The sequence below is a fragment of the Aphelocoma coerulescens genome, chromosome 1 (genome assembly GCF_041296385.1).
Source record: "Aphelocoma coerulescens isolate FSJ_1873_10779 chromosome 1, UR_Acoe_1.0, whole genome shotgun sequence".
Lineage (NCBI taxonomy): Eukaryota > Metazoa > Chordata > Aves > Passeriformes > Corvidae > Aphelocoma > Aphelocoma coerulescens.
The window spans coordinates 52,612,038-52,631,189 of record NC_091013.1 but is presented as its reverse complement, the minus strand read 5'-3'; the positions used below and the strand labels follow the sequence as shown (position 1 = coordinate 52,631,189).

At 35.8% G+C, this 19,152-nt stretch overlaps 1 protein-coding gene across 4 annotated transcripts in view; it reads right to left on the bottom strand.

The window, feature by feature from the left end:
• Positions 1 to 19,152, bottom strand: part of DACH1 (dachshund family transcription factor 1) — a 357,124-nt gene that overhangs the window by 105,119 nt on the left and 232,853 nt on the right. For 3 of the 4 annotated variants that reach the window (XM_069009258.1, XM_069009277.1, XM_069009267.1), the window contains exons 4-5: positions 12,664 to 12,836; positions 30 to 165 (exon numbers count right to left, since the gene is read on the bottom strand). In XM_069009258.1, coding sequence (XP_068865359.1) covers positions 30 to 165; positions 12,664 to 12,836 — 309 coding nt within the window. Of the gene's footprint in view, positions 1 to 29; positions 166 to 12,663; positions 12,837 to 13,375; positions 13,532 to 19,152 lie in introns of all 4 variants that reach the window. The other variant, XM_069009250.1, reaches the window with a different exon arrangement.

Sequence of the window (19,152 nt, the reverse complement as noted above, 5' to 3'; positions counted from 1 at the left end):
GTGGTGAGAAGGAGAAGAATGGGACCTACGGATTCTGTCTGAAGAGCTCTCGGTCCGTGCAGGAGAGCTGGACACGCTGCTGCTTCGATGAGAGGATGGATGGCTGCCAGGTCTTCGGCCCTCTTCAAGGGAAGGAGCAGGAGAAGGGCTGTCTGGAACACGTTCCTAGACCACACAAAAAGTCATTGCAAAAGAATGGCAATGTTAAACCAAGACTCTGCTTCCAAACATCACTTCCCTAAACTGAATCTCCCTCCTAAATTACAACCAATTCATTCGCCTGTTGAGGTTTCCAGGATTTGCAGAGCATTCTCAAAGGAAACTTGGCAACTTTAGGACACTAGACCTTACATTTCAGTATGCAGTGTGAGCACTGCTCATCCTATTAGGCTTTTAACTGCCTTCTGGACTACTTTGAAAATAAGAGGTTTGTTCTGCTTTTGTTTTTCATTCTTATTTTCCTCACTCATATCATCATGCTGTTGAATTGGAAATACACATTTTGGCTTACAGACATTAGCCTTATGGGATCTGGAATTATGTATTTTTGTAAATAAACATTGACCAGGCCCTGTTGTTTTATCTCATGTTGACTTTTACCCCACATTTTAATTTCAAAGAGGCTTCTTGAGCAATGAGATCTTATGGAACTGTTAAGGATCATAAAGACAATGTAGCTTCTTTATATATAAACCTATACCAGTAACATGACTCATGTAAGTCCAAATGTCTACTTTTACCATGGAACACAAACTTGGAATGAATCACATTTTTGGGATGAATGTGGCCATATCACTTCAAAATGGGGAAAACCACCCTTCACATTTTTCTGTCCAGGGAAAGGCCTGACAGGGTAGCCAAGAGGAGCTATGATGCACTTCAAGACGTTCCTTGGTTTTGAAAACCAGAGTGTAAGGACTGTGATGGTTTGAATTGCACATTTGCTAGATGAGAATTGTTAGTATGTAGCAGATAGATATATCTGATATTTACCCAGAAGTTCAACAGAAACACTTGTCAAAGGGAGCTGAGCACAGAATAGTTCTTTCTAGAAAATTCTCTATCCTTCCCTGCACTTTCCTTTTCACTGCTAAAAGTTCTCAAGACTCATTGCTAAAATATGCGAGAAGGAGGCTGTTTTAGACAAATAGTAATAAAAATTTTAAAAATCCTATGGAGGAAATCTATTGGAAGGATTGAAAATGCTAAACTAGCATTTTTTTGCTTGTTTTTCTCTTTTTGATAATTGAAAACCTGACTTTATAATGAAAACAACGAGCCCAAACCACCAATCAACAAGCAACTGCACACATTCAATTCACTTAAAGGTTTTGGTAATGAAATAATACAATTAGTATGTGTTTAGTAACACAGAAGAAAACTTGCTGTTGTAAAAGCATAACATTTTCTTGAAAATAGTAGTACATTACTCACACAGCAAAGTTCTTTTAGAGCAGTCATTATTTTATTATGCACAGTCACAAGATAAGTATTTATTTCTCTGAATGCATTCCTAAGAAATTTTGCAACATGCTCATCTATAGTAATCAACAGATTTGTTCCAGGTAAGTTTCATAAAAAAAATATCTACTGAACTTGAGATTCTGATTGCAAAGGGATTCAATGGGCATATTGATGGAGTGGAAAGAGATTTTTGGGAGCAATGTTTCAAGACATTTAAGTGGATTTCACTTTAATAGTCTTAGGTTTTTAAGTCAAAAACATTGATGAGGATAGCTTAACTGCATCATAGCTCTAGGCTTATTATGACTTTGATTGTGTTTATATGCCCATGAACCGGGTATTCAAGAGGAGGATTATTATGCAGATGTTTTCAGAATGTAGAAGATTTATTTCTTTAGATTTAGGAGGATTTAAGCATGCACAGTGTACAGATTTGATATAAATTGGAACACGGTATATTTAATCATTCATTTAATATATAATTTCACTGTTTGGCATACAATGTATTGTTCTTAGAAGGGTTTCATTAAAATGAAATCCAGTGAGCACATAAGATTTGAATACAGAGCTGCAGAGTAAATTAATTTATTTAAACAGCTTAATTTGTTTATCCTATTTATTTATGTGTGCTTTTACAGCACGTATTATGAGATGGAGCGAGCAAAAGGAATGCACAGGACAACGAAATATAATTACTGTACAAACAAAACAGATAATGAGTTTTATTCTCATATAATATGACATAGACAAAATCCATGAGAAAACGATATATCTTGGCTTTATAAATTCATTTGTAAGATACCCTTTAATTCCAATAAAACATGGGATTGAACTATACAGAAATGCAAAATAAACCAATTTAGTACCTTAACTATTTTTTTATATCCTTGCTTCATAATTCCACAATCAGCAATGTAGTCTATAGCAATTTTTTGTCTTCAACAAATACACTGCAATAATAAATGGAAATGCTACTAATAAGAAATTAAAATATTCTGTAGCTCTAAAAAAGTGATAGTGATAAACTAACGTTGCTGGAATATCAATATGTCTTCCTTACCAGAGATTTTGTTTAGAAAAAAATTAATTTGGTTTGTGGCAAAATATTAACTTCACTTTAGACTCCACTTTAAAACTTTTCAAAAAATGAAATGTTCAAAAATGTGTTCATTAAATAATGCAAATCAGAGCTACTTTGTCACTTCTGCAGCATGCCACTTTTGTACAAGTTACTCCACATGAAACAGCAAAGTAGTAGAATTTACTTCCTTATAATCCTGGCAACAGAAATCACCTAGGATTCTGTCCACTGCCTAGTATTTTTCCTAAAACTTGCCTACTCCCAGGAGTAGATATTTCTAGAGAATCTGGGGTATAACTCTCTCTTGCTATTTTTTTCCTCCATTTTTTGCTTCCCTATTTCTTCCTACACATACTCACAGGTAAAAAGCAAAATGGACAATTTAGGTAATATGCAGGAATTTAACATATGGTTGACCAACATTTCAAAACTGGTAAGACTCTCAGTTAGGTATCAGAACCAGAGGCTTTACTAAGTAATGGGCAAAAAGCTCATAGGGGCCAAATTTGAAGCATTCTTTATCTTGGTGCTCTTTACAATTTGATTCAAATCATGCATCCTAAGCATTTAAGAATCTGACATTTACCTCCTCCAAAAATATTCCTACCACAAGGAAATTTTCACTCTAGGGAACTGTAATGACGTCTCTTGTAATCTTACTCCACTGACAAGTTACACATGTCCATTTCATAAATAACAGACTTGGTGCTGTGACACAGGTAAAAGATTCTAACTGTCAGAGATTTTAACACAGGAGATCGAAGTTATCTCTAGAACTGAAATCACACCAGTTTTGAATATGCATTTTTCGAATACCCAAAGTGGGCTTGCATACACAGTCTTCACCTCCTGCCTATTTCTCTCCTACAGGCATTTAGTCCCAGCTTTTTACTTTGTTCTAGTTTACTTCGCCGTAAGACTCATCTCTTGGGTTTAGTCATCCTTTAATTTTAGTCATGGAATGGGCTCTAGACATGCAATTAATTCTTGGTATAGAGATATATAATTTTTTTAAACTATTCAGTTGTATTTGTGCTCTTCAGTATGGAACAAACTCCTTTAAGGATGTTTATGCTTTAAGTCGTTGAAGTACGGAGGATAAAGTAATTTGTTTTCAAAGTCATACTTTTCATAGTTTAGGTAACTTATGGAAAGGTTTGGTTTGGAAGAGATGTTTAAAAGCCATCTAGCTCCAACCCACCAGTCACAGGCAAGGGCACTGTCCTCTAGAGCAGGTTGCTCAGAGCCCCATCCAGCCTGGCCTTGAACACCGCCAGGTATGAGGCATCCACAGTTCCCTGGACAACCTAACTTCATGCTAGGGAGAGCATATATGACACAAATTGTTTCATACTGTTGGCAATCATGATTATCATCATCATCATCTTTTAATCAGGAGTATGAGAGACTGGACTAGTTAATAACTCAAACAACTGACCACTTGACCACACAGGTGCAGAGGGTGCACACACATCACCGGAGGCTACAGCTGGGTGTTGAACAAGATAAGGGAAGAGGCTGGTAAGAGGCAAATTTTGCCTGTGGGCTAGTGCTTTTTATCATGTCTATGCCCCTTTCAAAATGGCTCAGGCATGAAAACACCCCTCCAGGAAAGTACCGGAATATTCACACATAGTCTGAAGGTATTCACCCCTTCTGATGGGCCATAAGTGGGTCAACTGTGCTGACATGAGTGGCAGCTGTGGCATCGTGGGAGGTGTCATGGATCATGAAAGACTCCTGAAGTGTCCTGTGATCCACAGCCTTACACCATTCATTGTGAAACTCCCCACCTCAGGAGAGGAACCTGGGCATTCCCACCTGAACCTGAGCATATACAACCTGTGGAACTTTGGTGTTTTGTGGGCCTTTCCTATTCATGACAGATCAAGACAGCCACCACCGCTTCAGCCAACAGACATTGAAATGGCAACAATCACATCTTGTTGTGAGATCCAAGCATGGACGTCTTTCTATTCCTTTCCAAATTTTTTTTTTTTTTTAATTTCAATATAGCTTTTATATTGCTACATTACTACAGACAATAATAAACAAAATGGCTTAATACATGCTCCCCACACATTACAACCAAATTGTTCCAAAATAAACCCTACATGTGTATATTTACAAACACCAATCATTCAGTGTCATTTCACTCTAATCTGCCCCAAGGAATCTACTACCAAGACTGCGTTACTCTTGCCTCTTGGGGTGGGTTGCAGCAAGGACTAGTTTATATTCTTTCTAACCTTTGTAGGAAGACACCTGTCTTCTAAGCCTTTTTGCTGGTAGAATTATAAAAATTGCTTTTAAAAGTGATCAAAACACACATTTCTTTCTTCGGTTCCTTACTGATTTATTTTGAACTTGTGTGAGATGTATTCCAGGAATAACTTTCTTGCAAAATGTCACATTTAATTTGACATTGCTTTAGCTGAATAAGTGAAAGAAATTAGTTACTTGAGTATCTTTCATATTTTGTGCAAACAGAATGTTTTGCTCTTACAGTTTTCCTTTTTCATTACGCTTTAATAAAAGACACTATGACATTCTAAATTAACATTTAGACTTAGGAATTGCAAAATTAACTGGAGTAATAGTTATTTCCTAACTTCCTCAGTCACTTCTATATGTGTGTTATCAAACGGACTGAATGCTGTAAAATTTTATTTCTATTTCCTTATCTTCATACTATCACTGGCTTGCTAAAGATCTTGCTAACTTCACACTGATGCACATGATATCTTTCTCACCTTGTTCTTACAGATCCACTTCTAATCCCAATCAAAATTCAGGAGTTTAAATGTTTTGCACTGTCATTAACTGCGCTATTATTTCAAATCTTGACCGTCTTTCTTATGAAGAAAATAATCCATGGTATTTACATAAGACATTTTCTCTCTCTGTGAATACCTTGAACTTATTTATCTGTTGGACGAATTGAGGTTAATTTGATTTCCATTATACTTTTTATTTCTGCAATTTTTCATTGTACCTACGTTGCTGTTCCCATCACAATAATACTGGCAACGGGAAAATGAAGAAAAGAGATCAACAGACAAAAAGACTGAATTGGCTTGACTTTTAGTGCCTTTTTTTCTACATGTATTTACAGCAGGAGTTAACTGACAAGAAGCCAGATGGGAGACTTCCAAGTAATTCTTTAACAGTACTTCCACAACAAGAGATCTAATCCTTTGAAATCATGAGCAGTAGGTAAAGTACAGCAACCTAGTTAGGAAGTGAGTGTCAATGGATTGGGCCATTACAGAGATTAAGAACAAGCAAGCAAACAAACAAACAAAGTAGATCCCTATCAACAGAAGAAAGAGCTTGGTTCTACCTTCTCAACGAATATTTGTTCTAACAAACAAGATATCATTCTAAGGTATACCAAAAACTCCATGCAACATGCAAATATAGAGTTCTGTTCAAATTGAATTAGTAACTTCTTATTGGCAAACTGGACACACTTTTCGATTTTTTTTAAGCTTTCTTCTCCTCTTTTGAAAATCTAGTCTTACTTGAAAATAAGCTGAAGAAGCACCACTAGGAGTTCACCCCTCAAAGTAAATCCAAACCACACATCCAGCCAAACACCAAGAATTCATCTGACTAGATGTCATTGTCTGTATTACAAATGTCTGCATCAGAACTAGTCACCCTAGGCTCATCTGTCACCCATACATTTATGTTTCCAAGGTACAAGTCACCTCACTCTAAAGTAACTATCTCAAATAGATCCAATGTATTATGCCCTAGAAGTCAGCAAAATTAACCTCATCCCTTTTACCTGGCCCCATGGCCATTTTGCATCAAGTTAATCTCACACTACATACATAGTTCCCTGTTACACATGTGAACATGCCAATTTCCAAACATGAAGTTTGTACTACCTTCTCTGTGTTGTGTAGATACCTATTTTACATACCACAAATTAATTCATATGAGCATATGGCTGCTATTAGCTTCAAACTGCACCTCAGAAACATGCATAATAAAAGAAATAATAGGATCCCATATTATTAAAAAAAAAGACATTATTCCAAGTTATAGCCTACCATATTTAGTTAACATCCTCTAAGGTCATTATATAAAAACTGTATTAAAAGCTAAAATAAATAATATTAATCATATAGATAGAACTAATTAATGAGGTGGAACACACTGTCCTCTAATATAAAGATGGTTAAGCCATAATAAAGAAGGTCAACTATACTTTGACCTAAGATCTACTCATTCTAAATTTAAAAAAAAGTGTGTATATATGTAAGTTATTCTAATGTGGAGATTTTCTCTGTTAAGTTCAAGTCCCTACAAATAAGATATCATATTCTCTACAGCCATGACAGAAGAAAATTAAGTGTTATTTGATTTACATTATACTTCAAACTTTATAGGTATATTCCAATTTGCATGTTTGGTTTCTCAACATGTAAAAGGAGATGTTTTAGGAGCTGATAGTCCTATTTTTATTCTAAAATATTTATTGCAGACCAATTACATTTTATTATTTAAATGCTCTAAATCAAATTTCTCCTCACATAGAGAAGAAAACTTAATCATACTTCATGTATCAGATAAAGAGGAAATTAAAGTAGCTTCCCTCTTCTTGCACTTTTACACATTCAAGAAAATCACTTTAAAGTAATGTTAAAATTTCTATTTTGAATGAATAATGCACAAATGTCTCTAAAAATAGTAGGTTATCTGAAAATTCAGGCGTTTTTCATGTTAGATATAAAAAAGGGTGTTTCTGCCAATTTGGAATACAATCAATTTTGTTCTCATTGCCTGTCTGTAAAATGAGTATACTATATCCAGCTTCACAGGAATGCTGCCATTGTCTGCATAATGCTTTTCCTGTAAGGCACAAAAGTGTCCATAGAAAACTTTTGCCTTCAACACAGGATTCAAGATTCAGAATGAATTGAACTTCTCATTTTCCTCTTAGAGTCTGTTTCCTTTCAGGTATGCTCCCTGAAATTGCTCACCACTGGTCTGACATTAGACATGAGAATGTACTCTGTTCAGCTATTTCTGAATGGCAGTGACATATTTCTTCTCTTTGGCTATTACTTGGACTTTTTTGGGAAATAGTCACAGAAACACAAGAGTCTGAGTGGGAAGCTACCCAGAAGGATCATCAAGTCCAACTATTGAGTGAATGGCCCATATGGGGATTGAACCCATGACCTTGGTGTTATTAGCACCAGACTCTGACCAACTGAGCTCATCTATTATACGCCAAAAAAAAAAAAAAAAGAACATTACATTACATCAACAGGAGCACACATATCGCCAATGAAAAGTGAAAAAGTGAATGAATGCTAACATAGAATTTCATGTCAGAAGAGTCCTATAAACAGTTATTCTAAAAAATAAAATCTGTCAGCATCTACCTTTGCTAAAAAAGTTAACAGTAAATTTTTGCTAAAAAAGTTAACAGTAAATTTTTGCTATTGGATCACAGGAATATATCTATATATATATATATAGATAGATACAAAAAAGTTATAAACTAGTGTAGCACAACCAGTGCTGTGATATATGTAAGGGAATTAGCAAAGTTTAGTCTGATGTATTCATTATGCAGTGGAAAACTACTGTGCCCCTGCTGTCTCCACTTTTTCAGCTGGAGGTATTGGTTTCTTCTGTTTTATTCTTAATTCTTTCTATAAGTAATAGTCACATATGGATAAATTGCAATTTTTGATTCTGGAATGCTACTGCTCTGTTCTGTGTTTTACAATGTAATTTCAAGTTGCTATTAATAAAAGGTATGTCCTTTGTATTTTCATATATCTTTCTGCCGAGTGAAAAAAATTGATGTAGTGAAATTGCTAACAAGCTGAGCCTTTGAAACCATGGGCAGGTGATGAAAGCCACTTCATGTCTAAAGCATCCCTGGGTCACAGCTGTCACACTCACTGCAATTCATTGTTGTCACAATCTGCTGTCCCGGCTTGTTGTTGCTCTCCTCTTATTCATCCAACTCATATATCTAAACATTCCATTACAAAAAGACATCTAATGTTCGTCTCATGTTCGAAAGGGCACAACACTCTTCTGAAATATAATTCTGAAGATTTTAGAGCTCAGAGTTCACTGCCAAATCTAAGGTGTTGCTTTGTAAGGCTTCCCTTGTAATTTTGTCTTTGTCTCATCTCCTGAACATAGCAGCATAAAATGTTTAGTTAGTACATGATCTCAGCTTTATTCCAACTTCTTATCATGAAGAAATGAAATATTACCCAGTAATAGAAAGGCATTTGAAGCTTTGTGAGTTTAAAGATAACGGCACTAGCTGTGAACTCGGCGAATTGGAAGGAAAGGTCAGCAAGTCATCTACTGTGGCACTGTTCACAAAGGCAATTCTTCTATCCAATGAACCTGGTTGTTCATGATCTGAAGACTGATTTTCTATGACTCAATTTTGTTCTTTGTTACTTAATTAGATATGGTTACTATCAATTTACTTTTCAGAGTAGAAATTTCTCACAGGCCTTCTAACTTTCAAGCAGTTTACACTGGTAAACATGCTGTACTTTAATTTCAAATCTATGCTGTCATTTCAGGTTACAACTACAAACTCTGAGATAAGTGATTCAAAAACTTTTCAAGGCAATTTGTGGAAACATTGATACTAAGGAAAAATTATTTCAGTAAAATTAGGGTTAAAAAAATGAGTCAAACCATAATGAAAACAAAACCAAGACATCTGAAAATGTAGCAGTAAAAGACTGGAAGCCATAATTCTAATAACAAACAGTTTCATGAAAGAGAGCAACTGCACTATTTATCCATTCCCATAAAAATAAAGAAAAAGGAGGTTTGACCTTCTCACTTACATTTATTCTTGAAGATATTTATTTTGATTGTAGTATAAGTTATTATTCATAAACATTACATTGCCAGCACAAGGTTCAAGAAGTATGCTGATTACAGTTTCCTGCTCAACTACACAGTGCATATAATTCAATGGACATTAAAATCACAGCCTCTGACTATGCCTAGAGAAGAACAGGTAAATTGCCAGTGGCATTATGTCCATCCCCATGGGAAGAAAATCCCCTAACAATGACTTCACGCTTTTAAGTTGCTGGGGTTTATGTTTCAATCCAGTTCAGTATTAAAAAATAGGAACATAATTACTTGGCTGTGCTACCTCTATCCACATGATCATATCCATCTGCAATAGATAAAAACAGAGGACATAAATTTAGATGAGTTGTACTATAATGGGGCTGAAGGAATGAGTAGGAAAGTCCTGCAAGAGTTAAGTTCCTTAGCCCTTATAGTACTCTTGAAATAACTACGTGCAGCAAGATCTTACATTTAGAAGTGAGTTTTGAGTGACAGATTAAAACTTGTGTTTATAGATTCACCTGTATTAGAAATGTATTGTGAGCAATATGTCACAGGCCTTGACTGAAGAAGTAACAGCAGCACTTCACTAATGTCTCCATCACGTTCTACATAAATGACCCAAAATCCTTAACTTATCAGTGCAAACTTCAAAAGAAATGTGTATTTCATCCTCAGATGTGCACACTTTTCTAAAGTGAACTGAGGTTAATTTGGTCATTTAAAAACATTTCATTGAAATCCACACATTTTTAAATTATGGTTATGTACAAACCAGATGGGAACATGAAACCTGGTTTGTCAAATAACTTGCACAGGATGTTATGCCAGGAGTTATGCAAAAGTTGGCAGCTACAATGAATATTTAATTAGCATGAACATGAGAGCTGAATTTTCAAAAATGACAGAGATACATACCGTAGATTATTAACAAACAAATGCTTAAATAAGCAAGATTTTGGAAAGAAATTATGATTTTCTAGTTACAATGTGCTGATAGAATGTTTTAGAGAGCCTAAATTGCCACGTACTTTCCAGGTCTTCACCTAGATTATAAGGAACCTATCTCTGCTAGAGAATGTAGATGAGCTACAAAAATGAACTTGTTAAGAAGTAAAGGACCTCCAGGATAAGGAAAAATTTTCTGGCATGGGACTGCCTATGGTTAAAATATTATACACAGTTACATGATGACAGTGTCTCCCTTTCAGAGTCCAATAGTTTTAAACCTACTAGACAGGTTTAGTTAGACCACATGAGCAAAAGTACTTCTCAGTTAAGTGCTTCCTGGGTCCAGCTATGTTCCCATAATGTGGTTACATCTGTGAACAGAGCAGGACCTGCTTTCCACAAAAGGAAACCATTTTTACATGGCCTATGAGATATGTTGTACTCAAATGTACCGGATTTTGGCAACTGGAGACAAAGATCGGGGTCACACTGGAGTATGCTCACAAAGACATATTTAAATGTAGGCCATGGTAACTTAGGCAATTTTAATAGCTACAACTATCTTGTAAATCAACTTTACAAGCTAGAAGTCAGCTTGTCAAAGTTTAGAAACAGATGGTTACCAATGAAGGTCAAATTTTATACTCTTATATATGAAATCAAATAGGTCACAGAAAATGAAAGGAGGGAAAATAGCATGAAAATAGTGAAAACAAAGTTTTGTTGGCACAGTAATTCATATATCAGCTGTCATTCAGCATGTGCTCCATCTCAATTTTCATTTTTTAGATACCTCTGTAGTACCAGTGGTCACTGCTCCAATTAAGAAAATAAATTTAGAATGAAATAAAGTGCCACATGTGTTTCAGAGAACATTAGTATCATGTAACTCTTACAAAATACCAATCAAGTAAAAATAGAAAAATAAAGGTGCAAAAATCACCACGTAATCAGACAGTTAGTTAGCAGCAGAGTGCTTATATTCCCAAGATATGGGCAAGACAGAAACTAGGATGGGATCTAGTCTTGTTGACATACCACGTAAATAAACAATTCTTCTCAAACCAGTATCTTAACTCCTCATGTCAACAAAGGCAAGAAATGGATGGCACTGAAGGCCTCCAAAGAAGATCCTACACTTGGAAGTGTAGCTGACTAAATTAGGCCATCAGATCACATTTTTCTAGGTCAATAAAACCATAGATTTGTTGAGTTTTAACTGAACAGTTCTTAGCGATTCTCTGTTTTGTCAGGTTAAAGAAGAGAGGTGCACCAGTGTGTTGAATGTCTTAATAAAGTCAGACCTCTTCACTCTGCTTAAGTCATCATGAACTTCAAAACTTTCGTAACTCCTGATTTGAAAGTGGAAGAGGTTCTAAGTTTAACTAATTTTTGTCAAAGGAATTGCATGAAAGAACAGATTTCCAACATAGCCCTGAAAAACCACATAAACTTGCCTTTGCATGTCTAAGATACATTCGATAAAAAATAACAGTTTGTGTACTTTCTGTTTCTCATTTATTAGAACTAAAGAAGGATAAGAGGCAAAATGTAGATATCTGAATAAAGATCAGATCATAGTCATCTAATGGTAACACAGAAATGTCTTTTAAAATGAAATGCCTTTAAAATGAAAACAGATTACCTTCAATGAGAGGAAGAAAAGACTCTATGCCTCTGATAAATGCCTCTATGAATTAATATAAGATTAATTTAATTAAAAGCCACAAACAAAACCTAAAACAGGTAGACAAGTTCAAATATCAGATATTTTTGAGATATTCCTGTAATACTGGCCTGCAGATTACTGCAACTGTTCTGTTCTACTTCATTCTAATTTGTTCTGGAATTTGGCAAATTTAGGTTCTACAGGCAAAGTATCAAACCTTTCAGCTTTCTTTGGAAAACTTAGAGCATTTCAGTTCAAATGCTTAGATTTTAAATTTGGAACAATCCCTTCTAATATAAGAAAAGAGTAATTTTTTCCTTGATACCTCAAGAAACATTGCCATTAGATTACATGCTATGAAATATGAGAAATCATGAAGCTGTGTATGAGAATCCTTCAACTTGAGTGTTGCTTTAATACTGATTTAGAGAGAGGGAGGGAAACTGAGAAGGTACCAGTGGCCACCAGTAGTCTGTTGTGCTCCCAGAGTCACCATACTTACTTCTCTTGTATTTACTGACTTTACGATTTACCTTAGAATATTTGACACCTATACACGTTTATAATATTTATGATGGTTGGGAGTGGGCTACAGTTTGGTGTTTTCTGGTTTGGTTTGTTCTGTAGTTACCTTAATAACAGATGTCTCCACTCTGGATGGAGGGCTCTGCACTTGTGCTGCTGCTGCCATGTTGGCGATGGTGCTGAGGTGGTTCATCTGGCTCATTGCCATCGTGACAGAGGCTGGAGGTAGGCTCACGGGAATCAGCGGGTGGGGCATCATCATAAAAGGAAGTTCCAACCCTGTTGGGGAGGAAAATAGGGAAATAGGTTTATGCATCTTTTTTTAAGCACTATCTTCTGTATCTCCGGATGGACAGTATTCAAGTGATGGGTGACAAGATGGTTCACAGTGCAGGAAAAAGCAGCTCTATGTCAGTTCTCTTCTGGGAGATGCATGGGTGACTCACTAGCAACCATGGAGGGTTTCTAGCCACAAGGAGAGGCTATTAGACCTCTTAGCTTGTTCATATCTGTGTAATGTATGATATCATTGCTAAGCAATGGCTATTTATTATAGTTTTTGGTATCTGCTGTAAGGTGCCTTAGCAATGCGTCATTATGCCACTGATGCACAGGTTAGCAGTTATTTTAAGTATCAATTTTATTGCATATGTACTTGTTCTTTACTGTCTCCACTTCCCCTGCTTAATACCTTAAAGGAAGTATTCCAGTATTCCGCACATCCTTGATTTTTTCATTGCCTATTTATATAAACACAAAAAAAAGAGACAGGAACTAGAAAACTGCGGATGTTAGTGCTGAAAGATGTCAACCCGTACCATTTGGCAGAAGGTGGTTCTGTTGAAGAGGGTTGAGAGGATGGCTAACTGGAACATTATGCTGTCCAGGCAAGTTGGGGTGGTTAACAGAGGCCTGTGATCCTTGGGTGGGGGGAGACTGAAGTTTTTCTTTATCCCAAGAACCATCACTGCTGCCTGTGGGGAATGAATATATATTATTTGGATGAATGAAGACTCCAAATTTTCAATTTCTGAATTTGGAAGCAAGGCCAGCATTCTAACCTTCTTTGCAAGTGGCAATTTCTTTTTATTTTCTTTTTTTAGTATGTGTGTTGGGGAAAGGACTTTAGGATTGGGGTTTTTTCCACCCTCTGAAAGAGGTATTAAGAAAAACTTTTTAAAGTTAAGAGCTAGCACACAAACCTAAAAGTATTAGAGTCATGCTCATTCACAAGAAGTCTGTGTTTTGTGTATATTTTACACACACTTTTCCTATCCTTAGAAAGTAAAATTATATATGGCATTTTTTTAATGTGTGAGAGAATATTTTTGTCTGCAAAATGTCTAACAAAAAAAAAAATCCTGTTATGCCAATTAAAACTTCAACTACAGTTATATTGTGTCCTGTATTTGTGAATAAATAAACATTATGTGAAGTAACTGAAAATTTAATTTGTTGAGGGCAACAACATGCATGCATATGTGCTTGGCTGATTATTGTATTTTGTATATTTAATTTTTATTTCATATTATTAACATGTAAGGGATTACATTGATTCTTGCAGTCTTCTGCTAGTGGAACAGACTAACAGCAAAGAAGAATGTGGACAAACAAGTACTGAGACGAAAAATAATTCATTTATTTGAGAAACACCCTTTTTCACTATTGCAGACTTCCTCATAACAAATAACCATAGAATTAATTAAGATACAATTAAAGGCCAATAAGATACACTCTGTAAAAAGGACAATAACAATTAACATCTCATTATCAGTTTGTATATTTATATGAAATGAAAAGGTTAAAATCTCTGTACCTGACAAGCTGTATTATTCTCGGTGTGTACTTACGTATAATGCTGAGATTGAGTGTATGTATGTTCATGCATGCACAGTAATCTATATACTCACCATATGAGTTTATTTACCATAAACAATCAATAAACAATGTTTGAATATATTAATAAATATGGATATATGCATGCATTCTCAGCAGTATTAATATACCCATCAGCAATATATGATTGCTTCCTTTTTCATGTAGAGCACAATTTCAACCTCCTGACTTTGAAAATGTCTACTATTTTCATGGGAGCATCTCTTGATAGGGACTTTAGCATAATGTAAGTCAAGACGTATTTGATCCATACTCAGCTTCTATTTAGCATTATGGATTATAGCAAAATGCATCTTTCTGCATGTTTTTCTACATACATCCTACTCCTTAATGAACAACAGGGCCTGAAAAACAACAGGAATGATACCACCTCCTTCTTACTTCAGTGGAAAGGGGATAAGCCCATTAGTCTTGACATATTTTACCATCGTTTTCATTGGATGACAAAAGCACAGAAGTTGGTAGAATTCCAATTTAATTTCTCTAGATCTATTAAAAACCTGATTGTAAAAGCTGTACAACATAGTTTATAATGAAAAATACTCCATTATTGCCATGATTTTCTTTCCCTAGTTACTTCAGGAAGACAGTTAAGGCTCAATATAAATTCTAACTCATTAGCTCAATACTGTCTCAATCCCAGTGTAAATTGCTTAGAAGCAGGTAATGGAAATTCAGTCCAAAGTCTCCCGCAATCAAACAAAGCAATTTTATGAAACAATGAAGAGAATCAATTATATGAGGTACTTTTATTATTTTACAAGAAATTTTCATAACCTTTATGCAGTGAACATACTTGAGCTGGTAAATACATTATTCGAATCTCATGACCTCTGACAAGTGAACAGGTTTTCTTGTATTTTGAGAACTGAGACACTCTCAAAAAGCATGAACATACTTTTAAACACATAGTGAAGCAGCTAAATCTTATCTGGAATTTTTTTTTTTAATTTTCCTTTGAATTTTATATTCTCTAATTTTCTGCTTTTTACCAGCATGATGTACATATTTCACTCCCTAACATACAGCCCTACCCCACCCTCCTGTTTTGCTATCCCTTCCGAAGAGTTTATAGCAACCCATTGCAGCACTCCATTTGTGGAAGTCATCCCAGTGTAGTCTTCATGCTGGCAACTACACCATAGTTTTCCTGCTGCACAATGGCTTCCAGCTCTTCCTGTCTGGTGGCCGTGCTGTGTGCATTGCTGTAGATGCATTTCAATTGGCCTATTGATCCTACCATTGATCTTTTTGGGGGAGACAAGCCTTAATTCCTACATGACTATTGTCAGGTGCTTCCGCAATTTCTAACACATCAATAACCTGCTTTGCAGTCTTTGCCACCATATAGCTCTCCATCCCCTACCTCCAGTGAGATGGCAGAGCAAAGGACCTTGCTGAAACACTGTCCTTCAAACTCTGGTGTTCCTCTTCCAGACATCTCTTATGAGCTTGATTTTATCCCTTTCCCCCTTTAAATCTAGGTTAAAGCTCTTTCAGTGACCCCTACTAACTCCTGTTTCCCCTTCGAGCCGGGTGTACCATCTCAGATAAATAGATAAATAGATAGATAGATATCGGAAGAATACAAATAATACATAAATATATTTTAGTAATTATATGAATATTTGTTAGCATTATAAGGAAAATATTTGCATTTTATAGGGATGCTGAATTCCCAGTAATGAGATATTTTCCCTATTTTTATCAGTAAGAACTTCTACAGTGCAGTTAATTTCATGTTACATGCTGGTGTTTGATACGGAGATGGAGTCAATTCTTCTGTGACCCTTCCTAACCTGGTCAACGAATTTTGCAAGGTCAGTCATAGTTTGCCAATTATGGCTCTGCTTACATGGCTCAGAAATTAGAGCTTTTCTAAATCAGTACTCTTTTCTGCCTCAAAATTACAGTGTCTACTGTTTTAGCATGATATTGAACCCAATAATAAATTGGAAGAGAGAAGACAAGCTTGAGAAAGTGACATATCAATGCTAGCATTTAGTGACAGTGTTTTTATTACTTGTAGTCTGGAATCATCTGTTAAGATTTGCTTATATGGAAAATGATTTATAGACAGAATCCAGTCCACAACATTAGAAACCACTTTCAAACTTCAGACGGTTGAGCTCCTGAACACTTTAAGCGAACAGACACAGATACAAATATACAAAAGTCTTGGCCATCCACTGTGTTTTTCTTATGCTAGTTAAACAGAACACTTTTCCTCTTGGAGGAAACAGTTATTTTCATTAATGTCAAAGCAAAATAAGTGTTATTCCTTAGACACTATTCACTGTCTGCACAACAAAGTGCAAGCTACCAGTTCTGTCACTTTTTACATTTGATTTTGATTTAATGCATACAGTGGTTTCAAAGAGTATTAAAAATCTGTTGCCTTCTTCCTCTTCACTTGTTGCCCTGCTGGAGGCTTATGTTTTTCCAGTTTCCATCAGTGGTTGTCAAGTCTTTGTAATAGGATTAAAAGCTTGGACACCTGATATCCCTGGGTGCTGCAGTTCACCCTCATAAAAGCTGTTTGCTTTAAATTGAGAGAAAATCAGTTTTTAGTGGCATAATTAATTAAATTATGCAAAGTGTTCCAGATTCAGCATAACACTTTCTGAAGCAGCAATTGGAAGCTCTACATTGCATTCAAACAGCATTTCAATTGACGCTGCACTAGGCTGACCATAGAGTACCATTTTCGAGGCTTTCAAGCACAAGGGATCCAATTTTGAAATGCAAATGCTTAATGTTGAGTGCTCAAACCCCATACATATGTACTTGAATAGGTAATTTGGTAGCCAACTATGTATTTCATGTGTGATAGCGCTAATATAAGCACTCAAAAAATTGAAATGAAGTTCCAAATGTAAGTAAACATGTTAAAAACCAGGCTCAGATATCTCACATTTACTCATGACGGACAACCTGATGGAACAAGAATGACAATACTTTTTCACAGTTTAAAAGGCATAGTACAGAATCCATTGCTTTCCTCACCACCAATATTTCAGCACATATTTTCCATAATGTGAGTTACCTTCTCCCATAATCAGCAGTTACACAACAAACCATTATTTGTACACTGAAGTGGGTTTGTAAAAGCCTGATGCCTGGATTATTTGTATTCATTAGTAGCACAATTAGGTAGCTAAGGATGGTAATAATAAATTGAAACAATTCTGGACTTGAAGGTAACACAGCCAAGAAAAAGAAAATGAAGCAGAAAACTAGTGTACAATGTCAGCCTCACAAACAAACGCTGATCTAAATGTACCAGGTTCGTTTCTATAATCATTACTCTTATTTGAAGACTCCTTTTCCTTTTTTCATTCTGACCCTATCAGGATTCAGGTTGCTTAATTTTCAGTTCCTACAATGTGAACTGAACAGTTTAGTTCCTGTGATAGTCAGCAGGGATCCAGCCAACAGGTTCTGGAGAACTGCTGAACTCACTCTGTGGGAGACAGACCTGTCTTTGGTCAGCTGAATCTGCATCTGCTGGTTCCACAGACTAGAATGACCCTTCTCCCAGACTCAGTTCAATAGCCTAAACACACAACACCTGAGGTGGCCAAAACAATTTGATTCAGGTCTTACAGGGTTGGTGAGTACTACACAGTGCCTGCAGGAGGCCCCAAGGCTATCTGGAGGTGTAGATCAGGCAGGATACTTGAGGGTATCTAAGCTAGTAGCATATATCTATGCCTGGGCAACTAAGTCAAACTTTTCATGATTATAGGTGGTTTTTAGAAATTAAAATTAGGCTATCTGCCAGGCCCTTGGGTCTTTCCCTTCCTTTCATGTGGAAAAGTTGATATTTAATGGAATTCCAGAGAACACTACATGCCTGTCTTTAGGCAAGTGAAGCCCAGCTCTGGCTCAGGGATAGTTTCAGGTACCATTATATACACAAGGAATATCACATAGCAAAACACAAGAGTCTGATTTCCTACTAACAACTCAAACCACTTTTTTTTTTTTTTTTTTTTGGTGTGCTACTGATCTCCTTTTAGTCTCCTAATCTTTCTGTTATCTTCTGTGTTTGCTGAAACAATTTGTATCTCAGCAACAATTACCAAACAAAGCATCAGTATCAGCTGTGTTGGCTCATTTTTCTGAAGTGGACTATTAACGATCCAGGCTATTTATGTCCACTGGAAAATATGTATAATCAGCATGCTGAAAATTGGTAATCTTAGCCTCCTGACAGTGAGGGAACCATTTCATAAACTTCTTAAATCAAATACTGCTGCTTTAGTCTTTGAATTGTTATAAATTTGTGATTTGATTTCTGTATAATTCAGTTCCTTAAAATCAGCTGCACAATTTATCTGCAATGTATGAGTATTGTGAGACTGTATAAAGGACACATATTTACAGATAAAGGCATTTTTCTCTCATCTCTATGTTACTGTTACATCATTAAAGGAAAAGAAAAAACACCTTTGTCATTTGTAAATAGTATCTATCTAATATTATTGATACTTGGATTGCCACCTCTTCTGAGACCACAAAGTGATCAGGAAAAAAAGTACTACAACATAGAAAAATGAGTTTTCCAAGACTTCTCTGTAACCCTTTGTATTTGGCTTTCCATAAGGATTTTTCTTTTCTACCCCCTCACAAAGTTTTGCATTGTTTTGGGGTTTTTTGGTTATCCAGTCCTGTTTATGCTCTTAAAGAGGCCATA